Source organism: Sorex fumeus, unplaced genomic scaffold, assembly GCF_029834395.1.
Source record: "Sorex fumeus unplaced genomic scaffold, SorFum_2.1 ptg000122l, whole genome shotgun sequence".
NCBI classification, from domain to species: domain Eukaryota; kingdom Metazoa; phylum Chordata; class Mammalia; order Eulipotyphla; family Soricidae; genus Sorex; species Sorex fumeus.
The window spans coordinates 18,548,926-18,575,269 of NW_026606179.1; the positions used below are offsets into that span (position 1 = coordinate 18,548,926).

The following is a 26,344-nucleotide window of genomic DNA, read 5'->3' on the forward strand; positions in this document are numbered from 1 at the left end:
ACGAACATGTACTCACACATTTTGGGGGGTGGGGAATTCCCAAGCAGCACTCAGGGGGCCCAGAACCCCACCACAGATTGTCTGCCAATCAGGTCCTTGGTTCAGCATAAGGGCCCAGGGGTGCAATGCTGCTTGGGCTCTGCAGTGCTGGGATACACAGGCCACCCTGGTGGTACCAGGGGGCCCCAGAAAAGGGCCACACCTAGTGCTCCTCGGGGCCCAAGTGGTGCTGGAGACAAACCAGGTCTGGCACATGCGAGGTAGGTGCCCTAATTGAGGTCTCACCTCCCAGCTCCCTTTTTGGATTTTTAACACACATAGACACACACACACACACACACACACACACACACCCACACACACACACCAAGTTTTTTTGTTTTTGTTTTTTATTGAAAGAGCATAACATAAAAGCAAGCCGGGGAAGAGCGGGTACAGGATGGCGGAAGCCCTCCCCAAGACTTTACTCTGATTTCCATGGACATCGGGGAAAGAGAGAGGAACCCAGAAAGGAAAATCAAGACTAGCCCTATTCCCTGTCCATCTGCCAAGCGCCAACAGCCCCCCGCCCGCCTCAGGCCTCCAGCAGCTTCCCCAGGAAGCGGAGGTTGAGGATCTTGAGCTGCTCATCCAGGTCCATGCGGACAATGCCATCCTCACCGTCAATGCTGAGGAGGACGCCGGTGGCCTCCCGGTCCTCACCCAGGATCACCTTCACCTGGGGGCGGGGCAGGTGCAGGTCAGGGTCCAGACCAGCAGGCCAGCATCCCCTCCGCCCAGGCCTGGCCCTTCCTTACCTTGTTGTTCTTGGTGGGGGTGATGGGCTCCAGATGCTCGCTGGAGATGCTGACCACCTTCTCACTGTCCTTCAAATACACGGAGCACATGCCGCCCTGGGGAGGGGACAGCATGCTCAGCTGGCCAGGCTCCAGAGAGATCAGCTCAGGGCCAAGGATGAAAAGATCAAGATGGCCTCGCCCCAGGGCCTGGACTATGCCGGGGAGTTACTGACACTGCAGGGGCCTGGCCTTGGCCCCCAACGGGCCCCTCCTAGGACCCACCTACAGGGGTTCCCTAGGAGCTTGACCTTGTCTTGGTTGGTTCCCTCCAGCTCTGCGGACTGTCCACCCAGCCTCCGGAGTAGTCTACCTTACTGCAGTGCAGCCGCCCTTCCCCTGGGTGCCCAGTCCATCTCCCATGATCCCATCCAGTGAAGTGACTCCAAGAGGATCCGGATCCGTTCCCCTCCCCCACTCCTGCCCTTCCTCCCCCCACCACCCCGTCCCATTCCCTGGGTGCACTTAGGACACAGACTGGCACAGTCCTGGGTTGTCACGCTCTGGCCTCTTGCTCGCTTTCCCTCCTTGGCCCTGGGCACTGTAGCCATAATGAAAAACTCCAGGCCCCCAAAGGGGCTGGGTCTACCCTCAGCCCCAGTCCGTGCCCTCTCATGAGCACATTTAACCCCCTTTCCAGCAGAGTTCTCCTCAGTTTCCTCCGCTCGACTCCTCTTGTCCCCATGCTCTCCAGGAAACCTATCCTAATCCCCTTAAGTGGGAAAAAGTGGCCTCCAGCCTGCAGAGTCCCCCTCTTGTGCCCCCCCCCTTCCCCTCTCCCAGTGCTGGCTTCACAGCAGCCACTACCCGGGGCCGTGTCAGATGTGTGAGGGAGGGCCTGGGTGTGGTGACAGCTGCTGCTGTTTGCTGGAAGCTACTGGGAACCACCCTTCTCTGAGGAGCCCAGTCTTGACTATGAACCCGGGAGAGCCCTGCGTTCAGGCAGCAGAGCGTACAAGAAGAGAACCCCCCGGGGCCTACGGGGGCCCTGCTCGTGCCTCCCCAAGGCTGAGGAAGGCAGGAAGCATGTTCAGAGGAAGGGGCGAGGGGAACGCTGCCTGCAGAATGGGCTGGGGGGCAGGATGACCCTAAGGTGTGTGTCAGGAAGCACCCCCACCCCCACTGGCACTGGCCTAAGGCAGAAAGCCCAGCCTGGAAGCCTGCTGCCTCACCTGAGCTGCTCAGAGACAAAGCCAGGCCCCCAAGGAGCGGGAGGGAAGGGTGCCCAGCAGCCAGGGTCCCACTTACCGTGACGCTGCGGATGACGCCTGCCTGTCCCACCACTTGCGTGTCCAGGTAGGTGTCCCGCACCTTCACCTGGATGTCAGTGGTCACCCAGTCGCTGGAGTTCTGCTCAATCCCTGAGCCTGGGGTGTGGGGGTTGTAGCCTCCAGGGGAGGGGGCTCCGGGTGTCATCGGACTGTAGCCCACAGGGCTGGGACTGGGGCTGGCCTGTAGGGAGAAGGACGGGGCCACTGGCTGATTGTCCAACTGTCCTGACAGGCCAGGCCCTGCCAGCTCGCCCCCTTGAGGGCACGCAAGCTGAGCCATACCTGGTAGGCCATGGGCGAGGGCGTGGGGTGGTAGCTGGCCGGAGAATGGGTGTTCTGGTAGCCTGCTGGGCTGGGGGCCACCTGGTGGTAGCTCTGAGGGCTGGGGCTGGGCTGGTAGGAGCCTTGTGGGGAGGGGGCGGCGTAGGGGGAGAACTGGTCTGTGTTGTACCTGCAGAGAAAGGAAGGAGGGGCGTTCGTGGGAGCTGGGGGTCACAAGGGCTGCATGGGGGCCGAGGGAGGGACCTTCTGTGGACTCACATGGCCGGTGTTCCTGGTGTCTGTGGGTTGTACTGTGGGTTGACCTGGGGGGAAGAGGGGTCTGGATAGCCGGGTGTCTGGGGATTGGGGGTGCCCCCGTAGGCTTGTGGGGATGGGGTGGGCTCATCGTCGAAGGCATACTCATATTCGTCCTCAGCCCTGTTGGGAAGAGAAGTCCATCGGGAGTGACTGGTGGCCAGGCACAGCCACAACCCCTCAGCTTGGAGGCTCCCTTTACCTGTGGGGAGACGTGGTAGAGACGGCCGCCACTATCCGTCCCCTAGGCCAGGTCTCAGCCACCAGGGCTACAGCGGAGGGTTAGCAACCCTCTCGCCTGTCCCGCTGGGCCCCTGGTTAACAGCCTGGGCTTGCAGCCTCAGAGAGCCCTGCCCACCCCGCTCCTGACTCTCACCTGGATGGCGTGTTCGGGTTGTTGGGGTCCCAAGCCCCACTCTGGGCAGGAGTGCGGCTGCCATCATGCAGGGGTGTCTGTGAGCCATAATGCGGAGTGCGGCTTCCTGAAACCAGAGTTTGCCCTCAGCTCCATCCCGACACTCGCCCCGCCCCCACCCGAGTCCCAGCCCTGTCCTTGTGAGAGCTCACCGTCCTGGAGAGGCGTCTGAGAGCCGTACATAGGCGTGCGGGAGCCGGAGCCGTACATGGGCGTCTGGGAACCGTACATGGGGGTCCGCCCGTAGGTGGAGGTCATGCCGCCTGGACGCCGGGAGCCCCTGTGCACCAGGAACAGTGGGGTGAGCGCGGCCGGCAGCTCTGGTCCGCGTCCCCCCGCTCAGGCGCGGCCCGGCCGTACACGGTGGTGAGTCGCTGGCGGTCCACAGAGATGGTCTGGCAGGTGGAGTGCAGCTCCACGCGGGCTGTCGATTCGGTGGCATCCTTCACCACGCCAATATAGCCTGGTGTGGCGGGCAGGAGGTCAGGCCAGGGGGCGCCCCATCGCCGTGCCCCTCCCCCAGCCACTGTGTGGCCTGCAGGTCACCTTTGTAGGGGCCCTGGGAAATCCGCACAGTCTGACCGATGAGTTCATTGTCTCTCCGCCCCCGACCCCTGCTCATGCCGCCGCCAGGGCTGCCAAAGCCGCCATGCTGACCTGAGGAGGAGGAGGAGGAGGAGGAAGAGGAGAGCACCATGCCCAGGGCTATGCCCATCACTGCCCCTCACCTGCCCTCTCTGGCCTCTCCCCGCCTGGCCACCCCCCTTCATGCAGAACCGGCCCAGAGCAGGAGCTTGGGGAGTGTGAGGGAAGTCTGCCTCCCCAGCACCCCACATCCCTGCCCGCCCCCTCACCTCCAGCACTGGGGTGCATAGGGCTGCTGATCCGGGGGCTCATTGGAGCAAAGCCACCCACGGTGAAGTTGGTCACGTCTCGCGGCTAGAGGAGGACCAGAAGGAAGTGGCAAGTGGGCAGGTGACAAGCTCCCAAGGGCCCCTGCCTCCATGGGGTCAGGCCCTCTCGGGCAGCAGAGCCAGGATGTCCCTTGGGGAAAGGGCCACAAGACAAGCCATGGAGTCTGCCCAAGAACCTGCCACCAGGCAAAGGAACTACACCCAAAGGTGCCATCAAAAACGTCAACACTGGGCCAGGGGATTAGCTCAAGGCACTGAGCACAGGCCCTGCCAGAGACCCAGGTTCAAGACAGGCACTGTATGGAGTGAACTGGCCCCACTGCTGGCATGGCGCCCAGCTCCCAGAGAAGTGACCAACTGGTGGCACAAACCCCTGCCATCTGCCCGCTCCCTAGCCCAGCGCAATTCCTCCCAGCCTGCTCTGGGCTCTCATTCACTCTGCGCTCTCGGCCCTTCTTGGCTGCCTCTCGACGTCCCAGCCCACTCTGCCTCCCTACCACCCTCCCTCCATCAGCAGGCAAAGGCTTCTCTCCCGTTCACTAATGTGCCCAGCACCAACCAGGGGTAAAAGCTGAGTAAAGCTGAGTAAATGAGGCTCAGGCCGCTCTGCATGCAGGAGGGTCACGGTCCCCCCAAGTTCCTACTAGACTGATCCCCCCATACCAGCCGGTGAGAGGGGTCTGGTCTGTCTGCTGACACTGCACGATCCCCGAGCACTACCCCCAATCCAAATAAAAGGTGAAGGCAGGAATCAGTCATGAGCTCGGGATCCCAGCCAACCTTGCGTTCCCGCAGGACCCTGATCCTGCCTCCTGCCCTCATTTACCTAATGCATGTTCTATCCCTTGGGGCCAGGCGAGTAGGCACCCACAGACAGGCGCCACCAATCCCCTCACCTTCGAGCCTCCGGCCAGCACCAGGTGGCGCGTCTTGCAGACAAACATGCCCCCGTTCTCCACCAGCTTCTTGCAGTGCAGGAAGGCAATGTTGCGGTAGAGATGGCGGATTTCACCCTCCCGGTCCTAGACGGCAGGAAGACGATGGTCACCCTCAGGGCTGGCTTCACCCCAGCTCATGAGGGCCAAAGCAATAGTATAGCGGAGAGGGCATCTGCCTTGCATGTGGCCAACCCGGGTTCGATCCCCGGCATCCCCTATAGTCCCCTGAGCACTGCTAGGAGTAATTCCTGAGTGCAGAGCCAGGAGTAATGCCTGAGCATTGCTGGGTATGACACACCCCTCCACAGCCTGCCAAAAAAGAGCCACCCCAGCTTTTCCTCGAGGCCCGACCTGGCCTGGGCAAAGGCTCACCGAGTGGGGGCCGTCGATGACCTTGACGATGTCTTTCACATGGATGTTGTTCTGCTCTGAGTCCAGGGCCACCGCGAAACGGTTGTCCTTCTTCCGGGTGACAGCCTGGTGCCTGACAGTCACCACCTTCCCATTCATGTTCAGCACCTAGAGAGGGGCGGGACGCTAAGGACGCTAAAGGGTGACAGGAAAGGGCTTCCCTAATGTGGAAGGGTCCTTCCTGGAGAACTTCCAAATGCAGCAGCCCACATGGCCTCCCGGCCCTGGGACAGACCTGGAGAAAGTGCCCTACCTGAAGGTACTGCCTACCCCCCTAAACACACCAGCTGTGTCCACTCGATCCCAAACACCCTCATGGGCAGGAGAAAGGCACTTAATGTTGCCTTTTTGCTCCATGCTGGGCCCCACGCTAGATTCTTCACACCAGGTTCCCCTGAAGCCTCAAACCGCCCTGAACCCCATCTTACAAAGGGGCAGCTTTGGTCTCAGGCTCAGGGAGGGTAGGGGAATAGCCCAGGGCAGCAGCACGGAAGCAACCATGGAGATGTGAACTCACAGCCCATGGCCCAGAGCACTGCGCCTGGGCTCCGGTACCCATGGGGCAGGGCAGGAGGGTGCCCGTAGCACCCAGTCCCTGTGCATACTGGGCCAGGGTGAGAGACACAGCCACCACCATTTCATAGGCGGGGATACTGAGGCCCGGCAAGGGCAGCTGACATGACGTTTGCCCGGAATCCCGGAGACCGGAACCCACGTGCCCCAGGCCGAGGGTTCTCAGCTTGCGTGAGCTTGACACATACCTGGAAGGTCTCCCGCTCCAGCCGCACAATGACGCCCACAGTCTGGGGGTCAAGCAGCACCAGCTCGCCCCATTCATGCTGGCCGCCAACATCCACCCCAGAGGCTGTTTCGGAGCAGAGCTGCAGATCCCGGGGCAGCACCTTCAGCTGTGGACAACAGGAAGGGCTGAAGGGCCTCCAGGGGCGCATCTCCCGGGGCTCCCCATGTCAATGTCCCTTCAGCTCCCAGCACCGCCCCCCACCTGCCTACCTCGTGCATGGTGAGATCGGAGAAGAGGATGACGAAGTTCTCCTCCACCCGCACAATGAGGCCTGTGTCCCCCTCGAACCGGCCAGCAATCACCTTCACGTGGTCCCCCATCTTGAAGTACTTCCGCAGCTCCTGGGCTGGGAACTCCAGCATGTCCTAGGGTTGGGTGTGGGGTGAGCAGATGGACGGAAGCAGCGCTCCCAGCATGCCCAACCCTTCAGAAAAGACAGAGGCTAAAACCCCCAGGCTCAGACCAGCTGACCACTCAGCCCCCCACACTGGAAATAGAGGCCCTCAGCCGCACAGCAAGCCCCCCATCCACACTCACACAGCCACACAGCCACACACACACACACACACACACACACACAGCGCCACTCAGTCACATACTGTAGGATAACACTGGTTGTCCTTTCTCCCTTGCTACAACACACAACTACTCATACACACAAACAGCCACACACACAGAGAACCCCCCCCACACACAGACACACAGACACACACACAGATTCCCCACTCCCCAGATTCCCCTAGCAGATGCCACCGCCAGCACTGCTGCTGCACCCCAATGCGTCCAGCCTGCGCCCACCTTGAGGTCCTCGTGCTTGGGCATGATGGTGATCTTGTTGCCGTCCACGCTGAGGATCTTGCCCTGAAGGTTGATGAGCTCCCCCTCACACACCTCCACGTTGTCCCCGGGCTGGAAGTTGTGCTCGCGCTCCTTCCCTGCAGACGCAGAGCAGACGCAGGGCTGACCGGAGGGGCTGACGGCCAGGGGCCCACCCCCCTCCTCGACCCGTGGCACAGATGGGGACCAAATACCTGTGCTCTCGGTCACCACCTCCAGGTCGATGCCCTCAGGCTGGTCCTCAAACTTCTCCAGCTCAGAGAGGGTGGGCTTCACGCCTTCTGTGATCTGCACCCAGCAGGGCCGGGGCAGGGGAGAGACACAGTGAGGCCCGCCCTCAGGAAGACCCCCGGGGCACCGAGCACCCGTGGTGGGGGGGCCGAACCACAGGGGCAGACGAGCATGTTCTCCCTGCCCCTGCCCCCCCCACCCAGCACATCCCTCAGGGCCTTACCACAGCAGACATGGCAAAGCTCTTGAACAGAAAGCCCTTGCGGCTGTAGCGGTTGCCCTCAAAGATAAGGAAGTCACCATCGGAGGCCACGTCGCCGCCCAAGGACCTGCGAGGATGGTGGGAGAGTATGGAGGGTGAGCACAGAGGAGCCCGGGACTGGCCTCTGGCCACTGCCTGATGCTGCCAGGCCCAACCTCACATGCACCGCTAGTGGGTGGAACTGTCCTAAAGTGCAAAGGGCATTCCAGCTCTCTACACTCTGCCACCCACCCCTTCCTGCAGCACCCTGTGGGACCAGCCAGCTTGTTTTCATTCCTGGCCACTTCCTCTTCAGAGGGGCCTGACCTAGGGCAGGTGCTCCGTGAAGTTCTCAGACATGGACCAGGTGACCCGCAGGTGCCTGGCCGCAATGGGAGACCACTCACGCCTCTGGTTTCCCTGGCAAGGGCAGCTCAGGGCCACGGGTCAAAACTCAAAGGCAGGAGGTGGACCTCCCAAACCTGTGCCCTGACTCCAGTCTAGAGGTGCATGTATGTCTGGGGAGGAACTTAGCCCCTACCAGACTGCCTGAAGCATCCCCAGTAAGCACTGGGCGGCCTTTCCACCCACACTCCCCGAATGGGAACAGGGCCAGAGGGAGCCGCTTAACCGTCTTCTCCAGGTGGAATCCGGGAGAGGCCAGCATGCTCTGCCCAATGGGAGCCGGGGGATCCTAACTGGCCCAGAGTCACCCACGGGAAGGCCTGGTGATGCCCAGGGTGCAAATGGGTCCAGCCAGGCCCTGGGACAGGGGCAGAGGCAGAGGCGGTCCTGCTAAGGCAGAGCACTGGCAGCCGACAACTCCACCTCAGCTCTGAAGGTGGCCCCTCAGGACTGCAATGCTTCATCCAGCTTGGAGGACAACTGGGGAGCGGCTGAGACCTCCACCCCTCAGGTGTCAGGGCCTCCAAGGACCAGGGGTACGCAACAAACCCCATCTCAGAGGTGAACCCACACTGACTACGGGCCAAGGGTGACCGGCCATGGGCATATATCAATCTCGCCAATTCTCACTGGAACCCGAGGAAGCGAGCGAGTCTTTTAGGGCTCTTTACAGCAGAGAAAACTAAGGCATGTGGCTTCCCAAGACCACACTGCCAAGATGATCACTCGTGCGGGCATGTCCCTGTGCCACCATGAGCACTGCAGATGCGAGAGCCGCCAGCCAGTCCCGAGACACGCACCTGATCTTCTCGGCATCGAACAGCCTCTGTGGAGGCCGCTTAAACTTCTTCTTTTTGGCAAACCAGTCTTTCTGTGGAGGGAGAAGGGCGGGCGAGGGCGAGGGTGAGGGCGAGGGCGAGGGCTCACCCACCCGTAGGGATCCATCCCCCCACCCCTACCAGGGCCCGTGTCCCTGCGGTACCAGGCTCATGCGGGCCTTGATGCGGTCATAGTCAATGCGCGGGATCATCTTCAGAGAGATGGTGTTCTGACTCGGCTCCACGTAATCCACCTGAGAGGAGGAGGGCGCCAGGTGTGGGGGAGGCAGCAGGAGTCTGGCTCGCCCCTCCCTGACCCCTAGCACAGGAAGGAGCTGTCTGGTGTCAGGAAGAAACTTGACTGCTAAAAGCTCCTGGAGAGCTGGGCCGAGCCGGCTCCCCCTGGCTCTGAAACTGAATGTCCCCTTCACCGGCAGCCCCTTCCCATGGCCCAGGCTGCTGCTGTCACCAGCTGGGGGTCAACAAGGGCTCCTCACACCTCAGATGCCACTGATCCATCTCCCCAAACCTATCTTCTGCCGCTCTACTGGCCCACGGCCCAGACACAGGCACAGGCACGAGTCCGGACTCTGTTCCCTCCCACTGTCTCCCTCTATGGATTCTGCCTTTGATATCCTGTCCCAACTCCACTGTGGTGACCTGTCCTGTCCATGTCACCCACCCTGACCCAGGCTGCGGCTTCCTCACGGGGTCTCCTGCTCCAGGGGCCGCAGCCAGCATACCCCAGGATTCCTGCCAGGGTTTCTGTATGACGGAGTGGGGGGGCATCCTGTAAAATTTTAACATCCTCCCTGGTGAGAATCAGCTTCCTTCCTACTTGAAACCAAGAATGTCTCCTGACAAGCACAGGGCCCCTGGGCTCCCCTGAGCTTCCACTTCAGAGCCAAGAGGCTACTCTGGAGTGCAGCGGCAGAAAAGCCTCTTCAGACCAAAACACAAAGCCACACCAGGTCCCTTCGAACCTCCCACCAGATGCCAGTAAAAATCAGTGCTCAAGGGGCTGGAACGATAGTACAGTGCGTAAGGCATTTGCCTTGCATGTGGCCAACATGGGTTCGATCCTCAGCATCCCCTATAGTCCCCCTGAGCACCGCCAGGAGTAATTTCTGAGTGCAGAGCCAGGAATAACCCCTGAACATCGTTGGATGTGACCCCAAAAGCAAAAAAAGAAAAGAAAAGAAAATGATGCTCAACACTGGGCCTGCAGCTCCCTGAGCCGATCTCCTACCACCCTGCCCTCCCTTCCTGCACAGGACGGTCTCCCTTGCGAGCTGAGTCCTTCTGCCACCACCCCGGATCCCTGAGCAGGCCTGGCACCTCCAGCTCTCTGCTAGGTGTTCTGCACAGGAGACAGCCCTCTTGTCTGCTCTGCTCTCTGCGCCAGGGGAGAAGTGGGAGGGGTAGCAGGACAGGAGGGGACGAAGCCGAGGGCAGAGGGACAGAAGTGTGGGTGGCGCCCCAGACCTCGTACCTGAGCAATGTCATCCTTGTAGATGCCCCGCTTGAGGCGGACCCAGGACTTGGGCTTCAGGTTGGCCACCTCCTTCACCACCTTGAGCACGTCTGTCATCTCCTTGATGGGCACCATCTGCTGGTTCCAGTAGCCCAGCCGCAGGTTGCCCACGCCCTCAATGGCCTGCTTCACATGGGTCTGCTTGTAGGCCTCCACGTAGATGTAGCCTTTCACGTGCTCCGGGGCCACCACTGACTTGATCTGCAGGGGCTGGAGGGGCAAGTCGGTGCAAGGAGAGAGTGAAAAACTGAAGGACGGCACGCCAGCAGCACCCAGGGACTCCCTGTCACCCAGCGCTCGGCACGCCAGCAGCACCCAGGGACTCCCTGTCACCCAGCAGGATCGGGTTTGGGAAGCCACATCCTTCAGCGGTGCTCAGGGTTACTCCTGGCTTTGCTTGGGAGGGGGGGGCCCTCGGGGGCCCTCCCAGTGGTGCTCAGGGGAACTTCTTTCTGGGGATCAACACCAGGACCTCACATACACAAGGAACACGTGCCACTACTTATCTGTCCCCCCAGTCTGAAAAAGTACTTTTTCTAGGGTCCCCGGGCACTGCCGGAAGTAATTCCTGAGTGCATAGCCAGAAGTAACCCCTGAGCCTTGCCAGCTGTGGCCCAAAAACAAAAAAACCAAAAACCATAAAGACTCTAATCACAATCCTCCAGTTGTTCATCGATTTGCTCGAGCGGGCCCAGTAACGTCTCCATCGTGAGACTTGGTGTTACTGTGTTTGACATATCGAATACGTCACAGGTAGCTTGCCAGGCTCTGCCGGGCGGGCGAGATACTCTCAGTAGCTTGCGGGGCTCTCTGAGAGGGGCGGAGGAATCGAACTCGGGTCAGCCATGTTGGCTGCTTGTAAGGCAAATGCCCTACCACTGTGCTATCACTCCAGCCCCTTAAGACTGTAATATGAACCAATAAAGAATCTCAAACTGTCTTCCAGAAATCAGAGACCCAGACACTCTGCCAAGTGCAGAGGGCGGCTTTAAAGGAGGGAAGGGAGGGAGATGGTTGAGGCGCTGCTCTGCCTGGGGGGCTCTGGGGGCCCTGACACCGTCCCCTCTGGGCCTGGCCCCGACTCACCGTGTCTGTGAACTGATAGGCGATGAACTTGCGCATCAAGGAGATGGCCGTGGCCCGCTCCTCCCCGATCTGGAACAAGAGAGGTCAAATCAGGAGAGATGGGCACAGGCATGGCCAGCATGGATGCGTGGGATGCCAGCAAGAGGTAGGAAATGAGCGAGGCAAAGGAGAAGAGCGCCAGAGAAACAGAGCTGTGCGCAGAACTGGGAGACAGAGAAATGGGGGAGAGGAGGAAGGAAGCAGCCCCGGAGAGCGAGACGCCAAGGAGGCCATAAAGGCAAGGGGCAGGGGTCTGAGCCTAGCACAGTGGGGAGGGCGTTTGCCTTGCACGCAGCCGACCCAGGTTCCATCCCATAGGGTATCCCAGCACCGCCAGGAATGATCCCTGAGTGCAGGACTAACCCCTAAGTATTGCCAGGTGTGACCCCAACCCCCTCAAAACAAAAAAGGGCAAATGGCAGGCTGTCCCCAGCAGGCAGCACCCCGACTCCCACATACCTTACACTTGACAGTCCACAGATTGGGGTCCCTACAGGAGAGGAAAGGGGAGTCCTGTATGACACTGTCCTTATGGCAGACACGACTTGCCCCTCCAGGCTTTACAGGAACAGGGGCACCAACCTGCCCGGGGGGAGCCCCAGTGCCCTTACTTGACTCCTGGCAACAGCTGCTGCTGAGTGATGTCATCTGAGAGCTCGTCGGACCCTCCATACACCCTGGAGAGAGCAGAAGGGTTGGGAAGGTGGCCCCAGGGCTTTCCCACTGGGCCCCTGACGCACCATGCCACCGCGTCCTTACGTCTCTCCCACAGATGACTTGGCGTATTTCTTCATGTAATACTCGCCCAGTTCTTCCTCTCGCTGGTCCCTAGAACACATGGGAGAAAGCATGGATGACCAGGGGAGCAAAGCGGGTAGGCTGGCCTCACCCGGGCCTCCCTGGAATAGCAGTCGCACCCCGTCCCCCCCGTCCGGCTCACCTCCAGAGGTTTTGCAGGCGGCGCGCCCCAGAACGGTCTTCATCCAAGACAACATTGTCGATGTTGGATGCTGGAAAAAATACACAGATGGGATGAGTGAGAGAAGGGGAAGAGCAGGGGCCTGGAGAGAGGAGGGGGGCTGAGTGGGCCAGACACACCTCACCAAGGAAACCCCCCTCAGCACCCTGCTTCACGTGACAAAGGCTGGGATGGTCACCAAGGAAACCCCCCTCAGCACCCTGTCCAGCAGTGGCAGGACAGTCAGCTATTCCCTATCCCACCCACCCCATCTCACTCACCAACATACGAACGAACGAACACACACACACACACACACACACACACTCTTGCCCACCCAAGCCAACAACTGATAGTGCTGTGACCCCAGAACTCCCAGGCCCCAGGGCTGGACGAGGGCTGGGACGTGGGGGGGAGGGGGCGGGCGACTGGGGTGGGGTGAGGCAGGGAGCCACACTTCCAGACTCTTACCTTCAATCTCTTCTACTTGGAGAAGGAGGAGGTGGTGGTGGTGGTGGTGTGGTGGTGGTGATGGTGGTGGTGGTGGTGGGCGAGGGCAGACAAAGTATGAGCCAAATTATAGCAGCAAAATCAACCAATGGGGTGGGGGGAGGAGAAAGGAGGGACACAGGAAGGTTGAAAATCAAAAGTAAAGGCCAGGCACCGGGTGGTTGGGGGAGAAGCCGAAATGTATGAGGTGCACAGAACGAGAAGTAACAGGGAAGGGGGCACTGGCCCAGGAAGTGGGGGGTACCATGGGGCAGAGCCCACCCACCCTACTATGCCCAAAAGGGATTCGGTGGGGCCCTGGGGTCCCAATGTTCTCTCCCCACACCCCGTCCCGCAGCCCCCACCCCCCAACTCATGGGCCTAAAAGGAAAAGGGCACGGAGCCGGTCTCTCTGGCAAAGACAGAAAGAAGCGAGGTGAGGGGGTGGGGGTTGGGGGTGCAAGTCATGGGGTGAGGGGAGGGGCTCTCAAGGTCCTCTTGGCCACAGCCCCTAGTGATCTTACAGAGCCGGGGCCGCCCACCTTTCTCCAGGATGTCTTCGGCTCCATCTTCCCACTGGTCTTCATCCTCGTACTCATCATCCACGTCTGAAATAGAGAGAGGCGAGTGGTCAGGGGCACTGGGGTGAGGGTGGCCTCAGGACGAGGGCTCCCAGAAACATCTCCTCGAGAAGACAGACAGGGACACAGAGTCCTCCAGAAACACAAGCTGGGGCTGGAGGGACAGCACAGCTGGTAGGGCATTTGCCTTGCACTTGGCCGACCCAGGTTCGATTCCCAACATCCCAGCATCCCATATGGTCCCCCGAGCACTGACAGGAGTAACTCCTGAGTGCAGAGCCAGGAGAAACCCCTGTGCATCACCGGGTATGAACCAAAATGCAAAAAAAAAAAAAGAGAGAGAGAGAGAGAGAGAGAGAGAGAGAGAGAGAGAGAGAAAAAAGAAACAGAAACACAAGCTGGAGCATCAGGTCCTGGGGAGATCCAGGGAACACGGAAGGTCACCACCTGGCCCTGCCCCAGATCCACAAAACAAAGGGACTCGCAAAGAAAGAAGAGTGGTTGCAGTGGCCCCTGGGCTTGCATGTGGTTGACCGGGGTTGGGTCCCTTTGTTACCACCACGGGTCACTCCTGAGCACAGAGCCAGGAGTAGCTCTCAGCACTGTGGGGTGTGGTCCCAACTGCCCGAAGTAAAGCTGTGCCTGTAAAGAAATGCCTATGACCTCCCACTATTTCCCCCAGATGTTCCCTGACCCCAGACTCTGGATCTCTCGGCACCAGGGACGAACTTCATGCCCTCAAAGCTGCCCTGACTTTAAGCCATGGAGCCTCTTCCAGAGGGACCCTTTCTGCCTCTGTGATGGAGGTCACCCCCTGAAATACAGTGTTGGGATGGGAGGAGAGAGTGGTGCTCCTGCTGGTGCTCAGGATCCCACAGGGGCTTCTGCAGCAAAGCACATGCTCCCACCCTTTGAGCCACCTCTCTGCAGCCCCTCTCTCTGGGGATCTTAAGCAGCACTTGTTCGGGCTCACCTTGGGCCCACAGCTGGAAATCACTCGAAAAACACCAAGCCAACTTCTGGGCCAGGGACCCTCACCTAGGTCTTGTTTCATGTTTTGGGGGGGCTTACAGGTCACACTTGCCAGTGCTTGTGGGGGTGCCTATAGCTCTGCAGGTAAGGAGCTTGCCTTGCACACAGCCAACCTGGGTTTAATTGAGCATCCAATATGGTCCCCAGAGCACCGCCAGGAGTGATTCCTAAGTGCAGAGCCAGGAGTAACCCCTGAACACCAGCGGATGAGGCTCTCCCACTAAAGAAACCCAACAACTTTGGGGATGTGCTGGACTACATGCTTTGCATGCATGAGTACCAGGTTAAATCCTGGAACTACACGATTAGTCAAGTCCAGCCATAAGGGGGCCCTGAACACTCAACTAGGAGGAGATCCTGAGTACTGCTGGGTGGGTTCAAAAAAGCAAAAACCACATCTGAAGGCTAGGTGATAATGCAAAGGGTAGAACACATGCTCTGCACACAGGAGCCCTGGGTTCCATCCACAGCACCACAGGGTTCCCCCAAGGACCGCCAGGTGTGACCCAAAACTAAAATCAAAAACTCTGCAGTAGAAAAGTGGTGCTCAGGGAGAAATCCAGGCCGTCTACGCAGCTGAACAGCTCTGAGACATACCAGCTTCATCCAGAATGAAGCCGCCGTGGCGGGGTTTCTTGGGGGGCCGGTCATCATCTTCCTCCTCTTCTTCCTCATCATATTCCTCCTCTTCTTCCTCCTCCTCTTCCTCCTCTGGCTCTTCCTCCTTCTCACTGCCTGCTGCGCTCCGCTGCTCCTCTTCTACCTGCAGGGCCAGGTAGGGCGATGCAACAGGGTTTGTGGACCCCCATCTCTGGACACCAGCTTCCCACCCCCAAACCTGATCTTGGTCTCCCAAGTCAATCTGAGCCCTCCCTACCTGAAGCACATTTTTTTAAAGTGTTAAATAATTTGATTCTCATATATTATGCTGGAAAAACAATATAAACATTTCGATGATGGCACAAAACAGTGGGTAAAATTTACTGGCATCTTGGCACAGATTGACTCAAGAGCATAAAACAATATTGGCAGTAATTGTCACAATAAGTTAATGATAAGGTAGTAAAACAAAAGTTTAAGTTTTACTTAGAAGTACCCTGATCCTGGGGGCCAAAATGATCGTACAGCGGGTAGGGCATTTGCCTCGCACATGGGGCTGACCGGGTTCAATCCCCGGCATCCCATACAGTCCCCCATGTACTGCCAGGAGTAATTCCTGAGTGCAGAGCCAGGAGCAACCCCTGAGCATCTCTGGATGTGACACAAAAAGGAAAAAAAAAATTTCCCTGATCCTGTAAGAAAAACATTAATTGTAGTGTTGGGTTGACACTACAATTAATGTTTTTACTAAATTAAAAATAATCACAGAAGACTTCATTTTCAAATCAAAGTATAACTCAGGGGCTGGAGCAATAGCATAGCGGGTAGGGCGTTTGCCTTGCACGCATCTGACCCGGGTTCAATTCCCCAGCATCCCATATGGTCCCCTGAGTACAGCCAGGAGTAATTCCTGAGTGCATGAGCCAGGAGTAACCCCCGTGCATCGCCAGGTGTGACTCAAAAAGCAAAAAAAAAAAAAAAAAAAACCCACACACTAAGTAACTCAAAGATAAAAACTTGTATGGTTATTTGAGTTGAAAAACTGTATTGATCATCAAAGAACAATTCTGAAGTACATTTTTATAAGAGCCACACCCTCTGCTCCAGGGCGCTAGGATCATCTCTAGCAAGCTCAAGGGGCCAAGTGGTGCCAGAAACCAAGCTCAGGGCCTGGCACTTGCCAAGAACTGAGCCATCTCCCAGGCCTCCATTCTCGGATAGCACCCCCCCCCCCCAGTCAGTCACGTACGGGGGTGGGGGCGGTGGCTGACCACAGCACCCACAAGACCTTGCTAGGCCTCGCCCAGTTTTTCAATGCTTTGGGGGAATTTTTTGGTTTTGGTCTGTATGGTTTGGCTGGAGTTTCTGGATGCTTCTTTGCTTTTGGGTGACACTTGGAGGTGGCTGGGACCACAAGGAGATAAGGCTGGCACCTAGAGCTCCCACACGCAGAGCAGACACTCAGGCCGGGGAGCCATCTCCCAAAGTCAGCCATAAATGTGGCAGTTTTGTGGAGCTTGGCCTTCCCCACGGCTGTGGAGGGCATGTCTGACGGTGAGTCCCACAGCTCGTTTCCGGTCCACATGCTCACCAAGATTGCTGCCTGGTCCTTGAGTCTGACACAAACCGTTTGAATTTCAGCCCACTTTGCGGGGCTTCCCCAAGCCCATGCCCTGTCTGGCCTCTGTCAGAAGCACCCCTCTTGCCCCTGCCTCTCACGCTGGTCCTCTGAAGGCTCCCCTGACTGCTCTGCAGCCCCTCCAAGGTGCAGCATTCCACCTACCACGCACTCTCCCTGGGCCCTTGGGAGTTCTCACAATCCTAGTTGCTGTCTCTGCAGATGACATCCCAGTGGTCTGAACACCTCCCTTTTCTCCCCAGAATCAGATACCCCCATGCCAAGAGTCTCCGGATGCCTCCAACAGGTATCCTGTGATCCTTCATACTCACCAGGTCCCAAAGTGCCCTCAGCTTCCTCCACGCCCTCCATCAGGCTCCTGCTCTTGACCTTCCTGCCTTTATAAAATCCTCTCTCCAATCGGCACCCCTTCTTGATCCCCACATCCCCCAGCCTGGGCCACAAGGCTGATCTCTAAAACCTGAATCTTGGGGCCAGAGCAATAGCACAGCAGGTGGGGAGCTTGCACTGTACATGGCTGACCTGAGCTTGATCCCCAGCACCCCATATCCCATATGGTCCCCAGAGCCCGCCCTGAGCACAGAGCCAGGAATAAGCCTGAGCACCGCTGAGTGTGGCTCCAAAACAAAACAAACCCCCCTGAATCCTTGCTATCTTCTCTGGCCTCTGGACCTTTAATCCTTCTTTCTTTCTTTCTTTTTCTTTTTTTTTTTTTTTTTTTTTTTTGCTTTTTGGGTCACACCAAGTGATGCACAGGGGTTATTCCTGGCTCTGCACTCAGGAATTACTCCTGGCAGTACTTAGGGGACCACATGGGATGCTGGGAATCCATCCCAGGTCAGCTGCGTGCAAGGCAAATGCCCTACCCACTGTGTTATCACTCTAGCCCCCTAATCCTTCTTTCTAGACTAAGGTCCAGACAAAACTATTCCCCAGTCTTCACTCTTTTTCATATTAATTTTACAGCCATTTAGTCAGGTCCACACAGAATAATACACAATATTTCCATCAATTTGTGCACATTTTCGTGTAATTCCTACTTTAGTTTAATTTGAGGGGCCATACCCAGTGCTCAGGGAGTCACATATGCTGGAGAGTAAACCCTAGGGAACTTCCAAACAAACCATGCCCTCTGAGTCATCTCCCAGACTCGTTTTCACTTAAAATCAGTTTCTGAGGCTAGAGAGATAATACAAAGGTTCAGATGCTTGCCTAGCATGCAGCCGTGGCCCTGCCCCATATGGTCCCCCGAGCACTGCGAGGCCTGGTCCCTAAGCACAGACCCAGGTGTGCTTCCTGAGTGCAGAGCCAGGAGTGAGTGGTCCCTGAACACCATCGGGTGTGGAACAAAATCCAAAAATAAGATCTTTTTTTAAAAAGTCATCTTTTGGGGCTGGAGCGATAGCACAGCGGTAGGGCATTTGCCTTGCATGCAGCCAACATGGCCGACCCGAGTTCGATTCCTCCGCCCCTCTCGGAGAGCCCGGCAAGCTACTGAGAGTATCTCGCCCGCAGGGCAGAGCCTGGCAAGCTCCCTGTGATGTATTAGATATGCCAAACACAGTAACAAAAAGTGTCACAATGGAGACGTTACTGGGCCCACTCGAGCAAATCGATGAACAACGGGAGGACGGTGACAGTGACCCAAAAAGAAAAAAAAAAGATAAAAAAGTCATCTTTTAAAAATATTTCTTGGGGCTGGAGAGATAGCACAGCGGGTAAGGCATTTGTCTTGCATGCGGCCGACCCGGGTTCTATTCCCAGCATCCCATATGGTCTCCTGAGCACCGCGAGGAGTAACTCCTGAGTGCAGAACCAGGAGTAACCCCTGTGCATCACCAGGTGTGACCCAAAGAGGAAAAAAAAAAATTCTTAAGTTACAAAAGGTAAAGGTAAAGGCCCTCCCGTTGATCATCGATTGAGCGGGCCCAGTAACGCCTCCATTGCAGACTTTGTTGTTATTGTGTTTGGCATATCGAATACCTCACGGGTAGCTTGCCAGGCTCTGCCGTGCGGACGAGATACTCTCGGTAGCTTGCCTCTCCGAGAGGGGTGGAGGAATCGAACTCGGGTCGGCCATGTTGGCTGCGTGCAAGGCAAACGCCCTACCGCTGTGCTATCGCTCCAGTACCCAAGTAAGTTCTTGACTCTGGAATCTAAAGTTTATCACATTAAATTTTATTTTATATTTGGATTGCATTATGGTAATAATCATGCCTTACCTGTCTTTAATACAAGTTAAAAAGAAAGTTACAAAAATGTTTAGCAGAGATAGTACAAGCGATCAAGTGCTTGCATCACACATAGCCAAGCCCAGTTCCATCCCCAACACCACACACAGACCTGTAAACAGGCACACAGCCAGGAGTAAATCCTGAGTACCTCAGGGTGTGAGCCCCATGCCCCCAAACACACACAGACACACACACACACACACACACACACACACTCTCACACGCAACCCCCTTTAGATTTTAAGAGACAACTTTGTTACTAATAGAGGAAACCCTAACTGTAACAGGAAACAACTAAGTCCCAGCAAGATACAGTTGCCAGATGCAGGTAATATAAGCCTAAGGCTGTCCTTTCTCAAAACCAAGGACACACAAATCCTAAACATTGAATCTGAGGCACACAGCAGCACCAAAATGGAACATTCCCCCAGATTCAATAAAAAGACACATGTTGCAGGAAACAGCTTTCTCATCGAATGAGTCACTGTCTTGACTACAGTCTAGGCAAACTGTGATTGAAAACAGCAATTTTAGGGGGCCAGTAGAGTATGACACTTGCTTTGCACACAGACAACCCAGGTTCGATGCCCCAGCACCTCATATGGTACCCCAGCACCAACAGGAGTGATCCCTGAACACAGAGCCAAGAGTAAGTCTGAGCACTGCCGGATGTGGCCCCAAAACCAAAGTAAATAAAATAGGATTTTGATCATTTGGTACCCAGCATAAATCATGCAGTGCTCCCCACTGCCCTCGGGTGCAGACCCAACTGGCCTGGACTCTGCCCACGGCCTCTCTGGAACGCCCATCTCTGGAGAAGTCCCAGACACAAGGACAACTGACACCATCGTCTCACACTGGCCACCACACGTGCCGGACCTCACAGTAAACATCCTTCTCAGGGCTGAGGACGTGGCTCACAGGGCAGATCACCTGCTTTCTGTGTGCCCAGGTCCTGAGCTGGGTCCCCAACATCTTAGCACTGCCAGGCCCTCCTGTGCCACCAGGAGTGGTACTAGGCCCTGAGCAATGCCTGCTTGTGGCCCCCCAAAAGCAAAATAGGTCCTTCCCTATGCCTCATTCATACTTTCAAGCACCCCCTCTTTCAGCCCCATCACGCCTACCCTTTCTCTCTTCACTCTGAAAGTCAGTCTTCTAGTTTTCAACTCTCAAGGTCTCCCTCCTCCATCCCAGCCTCAACACAGGGAACCCAAGAACAGAGCCCAAGCTGCCTCCAGCACTTCTGGGTCCCCATGTCACCTAGCCCAGAACTGAAAACAGAAGAGGATGTAAAGGGTCTGACAGATATCCTGGTTTGATCCCCAGAGCCGCATACGGTCCACCTAAACCCTGTCAAGAGAGATCTCTGAGTACAGAGCCAGGAGTAAGCTTTGAGCCATGGGTAGGTGTGGTTCAAACAAAACAAAACAAAAAAACCCCTTCAATCCATGCTGGGGATATGTCTCAGCAGTAGAGCATTTCTGTTGTATGTGTGAAGCCCTGAGTTCGATCCCTAGCACCAAAACAAAATACAAAAATCTCTCCACCCCAAGACAGAGCACTAGTTCAGCAATGCAGGCTCAGGTCCCAGCATGTTAGAAACTCAAATGAACATTTGCTGTTCATTTGAATGAATGAATACACTAATTATGAGAGCTGAGAGGTAAGCAGATTGCCCCAAAAGTGACTCATAATTTGCCCTTCTGACCCATCCATCCACAGACACTGGTCGTTAAAGGCCATGCCAACATTTGAGTATGAAAAAAGCCCTCTTCCTACTATCTGATGGAGCGCTAGGAGAGCGGACCTCAGGTTGCCCACCTGGGGTCAGCAGAAGAGTCAGCATGTGAGTGAAGAGCCTGGTATGTGCAGCCGAAGAGATAGTATAGCGGGTTGGGCACCTGTCTTATACACCGCTGACCTGGGTTCAAATCCTAACATTACATATGGTGCCCCAAACACCTTTCAAGAATGATTTTTGAGACAGCAGCTCGCTGGAGATCTCTCCATACCCCACACCGAGCCAATTCCACCGGGGCACCTCAGATGCAAAGGGTGTGCCCTCTCTGCCCACTCCAGACAAAACCCTGTGGCCATAAGCTTCCAGAAGCAAAATCCAGCTACGCAGGTGCCAGGACTAAGACTCCAGGCCACATGGCAGCAGTGGAGACAGGCTGACCCTTCCCGTCTTCCTGCCCGCTTGGGGTCCTGGCTGTCACTCCCACAATCTGACTCTGGGCACCATCTCAGCACATCAACAGCCTTGATCCTGAGACTGCCAAATGAATCTCAAAATGGATTAGCTCCCCACAGAGATTTCTCTTGACCCCAACCATTTACAATTTTAGAATTCCAGAAGCAAAAGTGGTCGCGTGACCTCTTATGATATTCATAATAAGCAATAGGAAATAAATTATCTAGCTCCTGGCAAACAGGCTTGAATGGTAGAGGGAAGATGTAATGGTGGTGGGATTGGTGTTGAAATATTGAATATAATCAATTAATGTGAACAACCTTAAGAAAATAAATTTTTTTTTAAAAAGAGTGGGGGCTGGAGCAATAGCACAATGGGTAGATCATTTGCCTTACACGCGGCCAACCCGGGTTCGATTCCCAGCATCGCAGATGGTCCCTCAAGCACTGCCAGGAGTAATTCCTGAGTGCATGAGCCAGGAGTAACCCCTGTACAATGCTGGGCGTGACCCACAAAGGGAAAAAAAGAGTGATTCCAGAATGCAAAGTCAGGAGTAAGCCCCGAGCACCACAGCAGGTGTGGTCCCTCACAAAAAACTACAGCCTGGTGTGGTATTAGGAAAATGAGGCTACACAGTACAAACCACACATTCCCAGCAAAAAGGAGGAACCGAAAATCCTGGTGTCATTACCACCAGGTTTTAACCACAAGCAAAATGTCTTGAAGCCAGGAAGAAGCCATGAGTCAAGGTTAAAGTGTTTACCAATTGCCAGGTCCTTTTAAACACAACCGTGCTTGGACCAAAAGTGCTTCCTGTCACCCTCCCTCACATTCCCCAACATCTCCATCCCCCCCACCGCCCTACAGCACCTAGATTCCTCCAGCAATTCAATGGGCGCTGAATATTCCCCCAAGGGGGCACCACACAATCAAATGCCCACAGAGGACCAGCAGGGGACAAAAATAAGGAGGGCAGCTCGGGAGAAATCCAGGATTCTCTCCATACACCTGATGTTTTCCTACAGGTACGTGAAATCTTTCCTTTCCTTAAACATACCACAGGGCAGGAATGAGGATAAACGGCAACAAAAACATGCTAGAAAGTAAAGACATGCCCAGTCCTTAAGGAGCAACCGAACTTCAGCAAGGAGCTAGAGAAGAGCGGTCTCTGGGTGTCAAGTTGCTGGCTCTTTCCATTTAAAAAAAAAAGAAAAGAAAAAGAAAAATCTGGATATTTCTGTGAAATCACCCTTGTGTGTGTTGACAATAACATTTGAAAATAAGTTTAAGGGGAGCCAGAGAGATAGCACAGCAAGTAGGGCATTGGTTCTGCACGCAACGGACCCAGGTTCGACACGCTATATCTTTTATGGTCCCCGAGAACCTCTAGGAGTAATTCCTGAGTGCAGAAGCAGGAGGAACCCCTGAACAATACTTGGTGTGGCCCCAAAACAAAACAAAATTAAGGTAGGAATTAGAGAGTACAGTGGGTTGGGAACTCTCTTCTTTGGCACACAGGGGTTCAATTCCCAGCACCCCAAGTTCCACCAGGAGCGATCCCTGAACACAGAGATAGGAGTTAATCCTGAGCACCACAGGGGTGGCCCAAAAATGAAAACAAGCAGGTATAAGGGCCAGGGCGATGGCTCACGGCGCTGGAGCACATGCTCGGTGGGTGGCGGCCACCGGGGTTGGCTCTCAGCATGGCTCCCAGGTTCTGCATGGCGCAACCCCTGAACCCTGAGCCAGAAGCAGTCCCTGAGCACCCAAACAAAAGATAATTTGAGATGTGGCACCCAAACAAAAGATAATTTGAGAAAATAAGTGAAAGGAGATAACACATCAGGTAAGGGTGTTTGTCTTTCATGCAGAAGACCGGGTTCTATCCCCAGCACCCCATATGGTTCCTCAAGCACCACCCAAAGTGATCGCTGTGTGCAAAGCCAAGAGTAAGCCCTGAGCACCGACGGGTGTGGTCCAGAAGCAAGCCTTGCCTTGTTCCATTCTCTGCAGCACTGAGTCTGCAACATGACAATCAAGTACTTATTTGTCCAACAAATCAATAAGCTAGAAACAGGGTCAGGGAAATAGCTCAACAACTAGGAGCCAGCGCCTCAACTGGATTATCAAATGGGTCCCCCCAAAACACCTCTGGGTGTGGCCCAAACACGATAGAAATCAGCCAGAAATGCACTACGGTAACATCAAGCATGACCTGAAATCAGAAATATCGCTGGAAATATGAGTTGGCTCTTGAAACATTCAAACTCAAAGCTAGAGTGATCCTTTCAAAAGATTAGATTATTATATCCTTCCGGTGCTCCTCACACAGTTCTGTCTCAGTTAAGGTTAAACTCCTCTCACAAACCTTCAAAGGCCCCATGATGTGGCTCTGAAGACATCTTCATGATTTACCCAGGACCCTCCAAACTGGACCCCTCAGAAATGCTTCTCAACTCTGCCCTTGCTGTCCCCGCCTCACTATTACACTTCTTTTTCCTTCTTTTTTTTGGCACTGTGAGACCGGCTTCAGTGCCTGCAGCCCACTGCCAAAGGGCCAGGCAATGGTTCCAGGTCACAGCTTGCTCTGGCATGGGGCACACTATGAGAGGCCCATGGGGACGGACCTGCCATAAATCCAAACCCATGCACTGGAATCCTTTCTGGGGACTGATAGGACTCACTGGCCCTCACAAGCTGTTTCTTCAAATATCACCCTGCCACCATCACCCTACTTAAGGGACCCCAGGGGGTCAGGTATGTGACTCCAACAGTGCTTGCAAGTGTGAGCCCTTGGGGCCATCCCCAGCGCCCCAGGATGAAGTCCTGGTTGTCCTATGATCAGCAAGGTGAACTCCCACTGGGAGGAAAACAATTCAGGGGCAACCAAGCCTCCTACTTCCCCAACTGGACTTCTCCCAGAGTTTTTAAATGCATACCGCTGTAGCCCCCCACAAGCAAAAATGAGCGCATCCGACACCCAGACACCGGAGAGATGTTTCTGGAAAGACGAGAACATACTCCGCACCGAAAACGGCCACGTCTGCCATGCGCCCGGCCCGGGGCTCGCACCCCGTTATGTCACCGGGCCGACTATGCTTCTGCTTGGCCGGGACCCGATCCTCCCCAGGTCCCCTCTGACAACGCGCAAGCCCCAGGGCCGCTCAGTTCCCGTGCTGAGCCCCTCCAGGGGCCCCAGCCCCAGGTGCGCGCCTCCCCCCCCACCCCCCGCGGCCCCGCCAACACACCTCGGCCTCCTCGGCGTCGCTGCTGCGCTCGCTCTCCTCCTCCTCGGAGAAATTGCTGTCCTCGCTGTCCGACATCTGCTAGCGCGGGACAAGACAGGGACCTCACGACGGGGCCCAGTCCCGAGCCTTCCCCCCCAGGTTTCCAAAAGGAAAACTCCGGAGCGTGCTTCCGGCAGCCTCTCACTGTCGACCGGGGGCCCGGTACCTCCCGCTGCACCGCCCGAACCCCCAAATTCGGTCGACAACACACGGCCCGCCCTGGCCCGGAACCCGGGCCTGCCTCTGCGACTCCCGACCCGCACTCACCGCTCCGATTCCACCTCCGCCTTCGGCACCAGCTGCTGTTCACACGACGCCTGCCTGAGATTGACGTGCATTCTCGCGAGACCCTACCCGTCGACCGAGATGAACGCGAGATCGACGGGATTAGGCCTCCGGAGGACGCACTTCCGGGACGCCATCCTGCGAGTGGCACGGGAGTAGGTGGAACCTTGGAGTTGACATGTTGGGAGAGTCAAAGGTAGACGTTAATTTCCTGCGCAGTTCGGCCGTCTCCGGCTGGGGACTTTTGCTTAATAATAGTGCAGATCATTGACGGAACTCGTGAGGGAGAAGGAATTCACAAATAATAAGTTAGCAATAATGAATCATTTTATCTTACAGACCCTTTGAAGATTTCCTGGGAGGTAATTACTTCCGTTTTATAGAGGCAAAACCGAAATCTTTGAAAGCTAACCCGGAAAGCAGGGATCCCATGGCATTTCGCACTTCCAGTAGTCCCTAAACCCATTGTTTTTATTTTTACTTTTATTTATTTATTTATTTATTTTGCTTTTTGAGCCACACCCGGGATTATACAGGGGTTACTCCTGACTCTGCACTCAGGAATTATTCCTAACTAGGTGCAGAGGGGAACCATATAGTATGCTGGGGATCAAAGGCAGGACTGCCACGTGCAAGACAAATGACACCCTGCCCTACCCGCTGTATTATCGCTCCAGTCCCCCATTGTTTTTAATTATTATTCTTAGTTACCATTTGTCAGGTGGCAGAGAATCACACCTCACAGATGAAAATTTTAAACTGAGAATAGAGCGTGATCCTAGTATGTGCAAGGTCCTGGGTTTGAGCATTTTATATGTAGCAGTCCACAAATAAAGTGCCTATTGTGGGGGACCAGAGAGATAGTACAGTGGGTATAGTGCTTACCTTGCATGCAGTTCTCCTGGGTTCCATCTCCAGCACCCCAGAATGACGCCAGGAGTGATCAGAGCTAGGAATAACCCCAGAGCATCACCTGGGTAGGTGTGGCCACAAAACAAAACCCGAAAAAATGCCTGCTTGTGAGCAAGAGTACAGAGAGTAACGTGCTTATCTTGCACGTGGCCTGTCCAGTTTCACTGAGCATCACTGGGAATTACCCAAAAACCAAAAGTGAAAAAGAAAATGCCTATTGTCATTGCTGCAGAAAACAGTACAACAAATAGGATGATTGCCTCACATGGGGTGACCCAGGATCCATCTCCCTTGCTCCATATGGTCCTCTGAACTCCATAAGGAATGAACCGTGAGCACTGCCAGTTGTGCCCTACACACACACACACACACACACACACACACAAACATCTTCCTCCCTCCTCCCAACACACACACACAAAATGATACTGCACCCTGGCAGTGCTGGAGTCTCATAATAATTCTAAGTTGCAAATGAGGAGGCCAAAGGGTTAGTACAGTAAGTAGGACGTTTGCCTTACATGTAGCTGACCTGGGTTCGAACACCAGCACCCAAGCACCACCAGGAGTAATTCCTCATTGCAGAGCCAGGAGTAACCCCTGAGCATTACTGGGTGTGACCCAAAAAGCAAAAAAGTAATAACAAAAATTTAAAAATAAACTACCAGTGACCCAGTGTCCATGAGATTGATTGTTACAGGACATCCATATAGTGATTTGTTCAAACCACTGCTACACATGAGTAAATATCAGAAACATCACTGAAAGGCTGGAGCATT

The 26,344-nt window shown here is 55.6% G+C and overlaps 1 protein-coding gene and 1 non-coding gene across 2 annotated transcripts; both read right to left on the reverse strand.

Annotated features, from left to right (window-relative positions):
* Positions 1 to 379: 379 nt before the first annotated feature.
* Positions 380 to 24,718, reverse strand: SUPT5H (SPT5 homolog, DSIF elongation factor subunit). Its single transcript, XM_056135631.1, has 29 exons — positions 24,636 to 24,718; positions 24,330 to 24,404; positions 15,012 to 15,177; positions 13,344 to 13,409; positions 12,295 to 12,364; positions 12,114 to 12,182; positions 11,966 to 12,031; positions 11,814 to 11,844; positions 11,316 to 11,384; positions 10,188 to 10,439; positions 8,860 to 8,949; positions 8,678 to 8,748; positions 7,455 to 7,560; positions 7,195 to 7,288; positions 6,962 to 7,098; positions 6,373 to 6,528; positions 6,123 to 6,269; positions 5,323 to 5,469; positions 4,909 to 5,034; positions 3,953 to 4,037; positions 3,645 to 3,755; positions 3,459 to 3,561; positions 3,251 to 3,378; positions 3,060 to 3,165; positions 2,648 to 2,806; positions 2,390 to 2,558; positions 2,085 to 2,288; positions 798 to 893; positions 380 to 718 (listed from the first exon to the last, which is right to left on the reverse strand). Exons 2-29 carry the CDS (start codon positions 24,402 to 24,404, stop codon positions 575 to 577), a joined length of 3,243 nt encoding a protein of 1,080 aa, XP_055991606.1. The 5' UTR covers positions 24,636 to 24,718; the 3' UTR covers positions 380 to 574.
* LOC130044578 (small nucleolar RNA SNORA42/SNORA80 family) lies at positions 23,595 to 23,731 on the reverse strand. Its single transcript, XR_008795432.1, has one exon. It is a non-coding gene; the product is annotated as a small nucleolar RNA SNORA42/SNORA80 family (small nucleolar RNA).
* Positions 24,719 to 26,344: the final 1,626 nt, after the last annotated feature.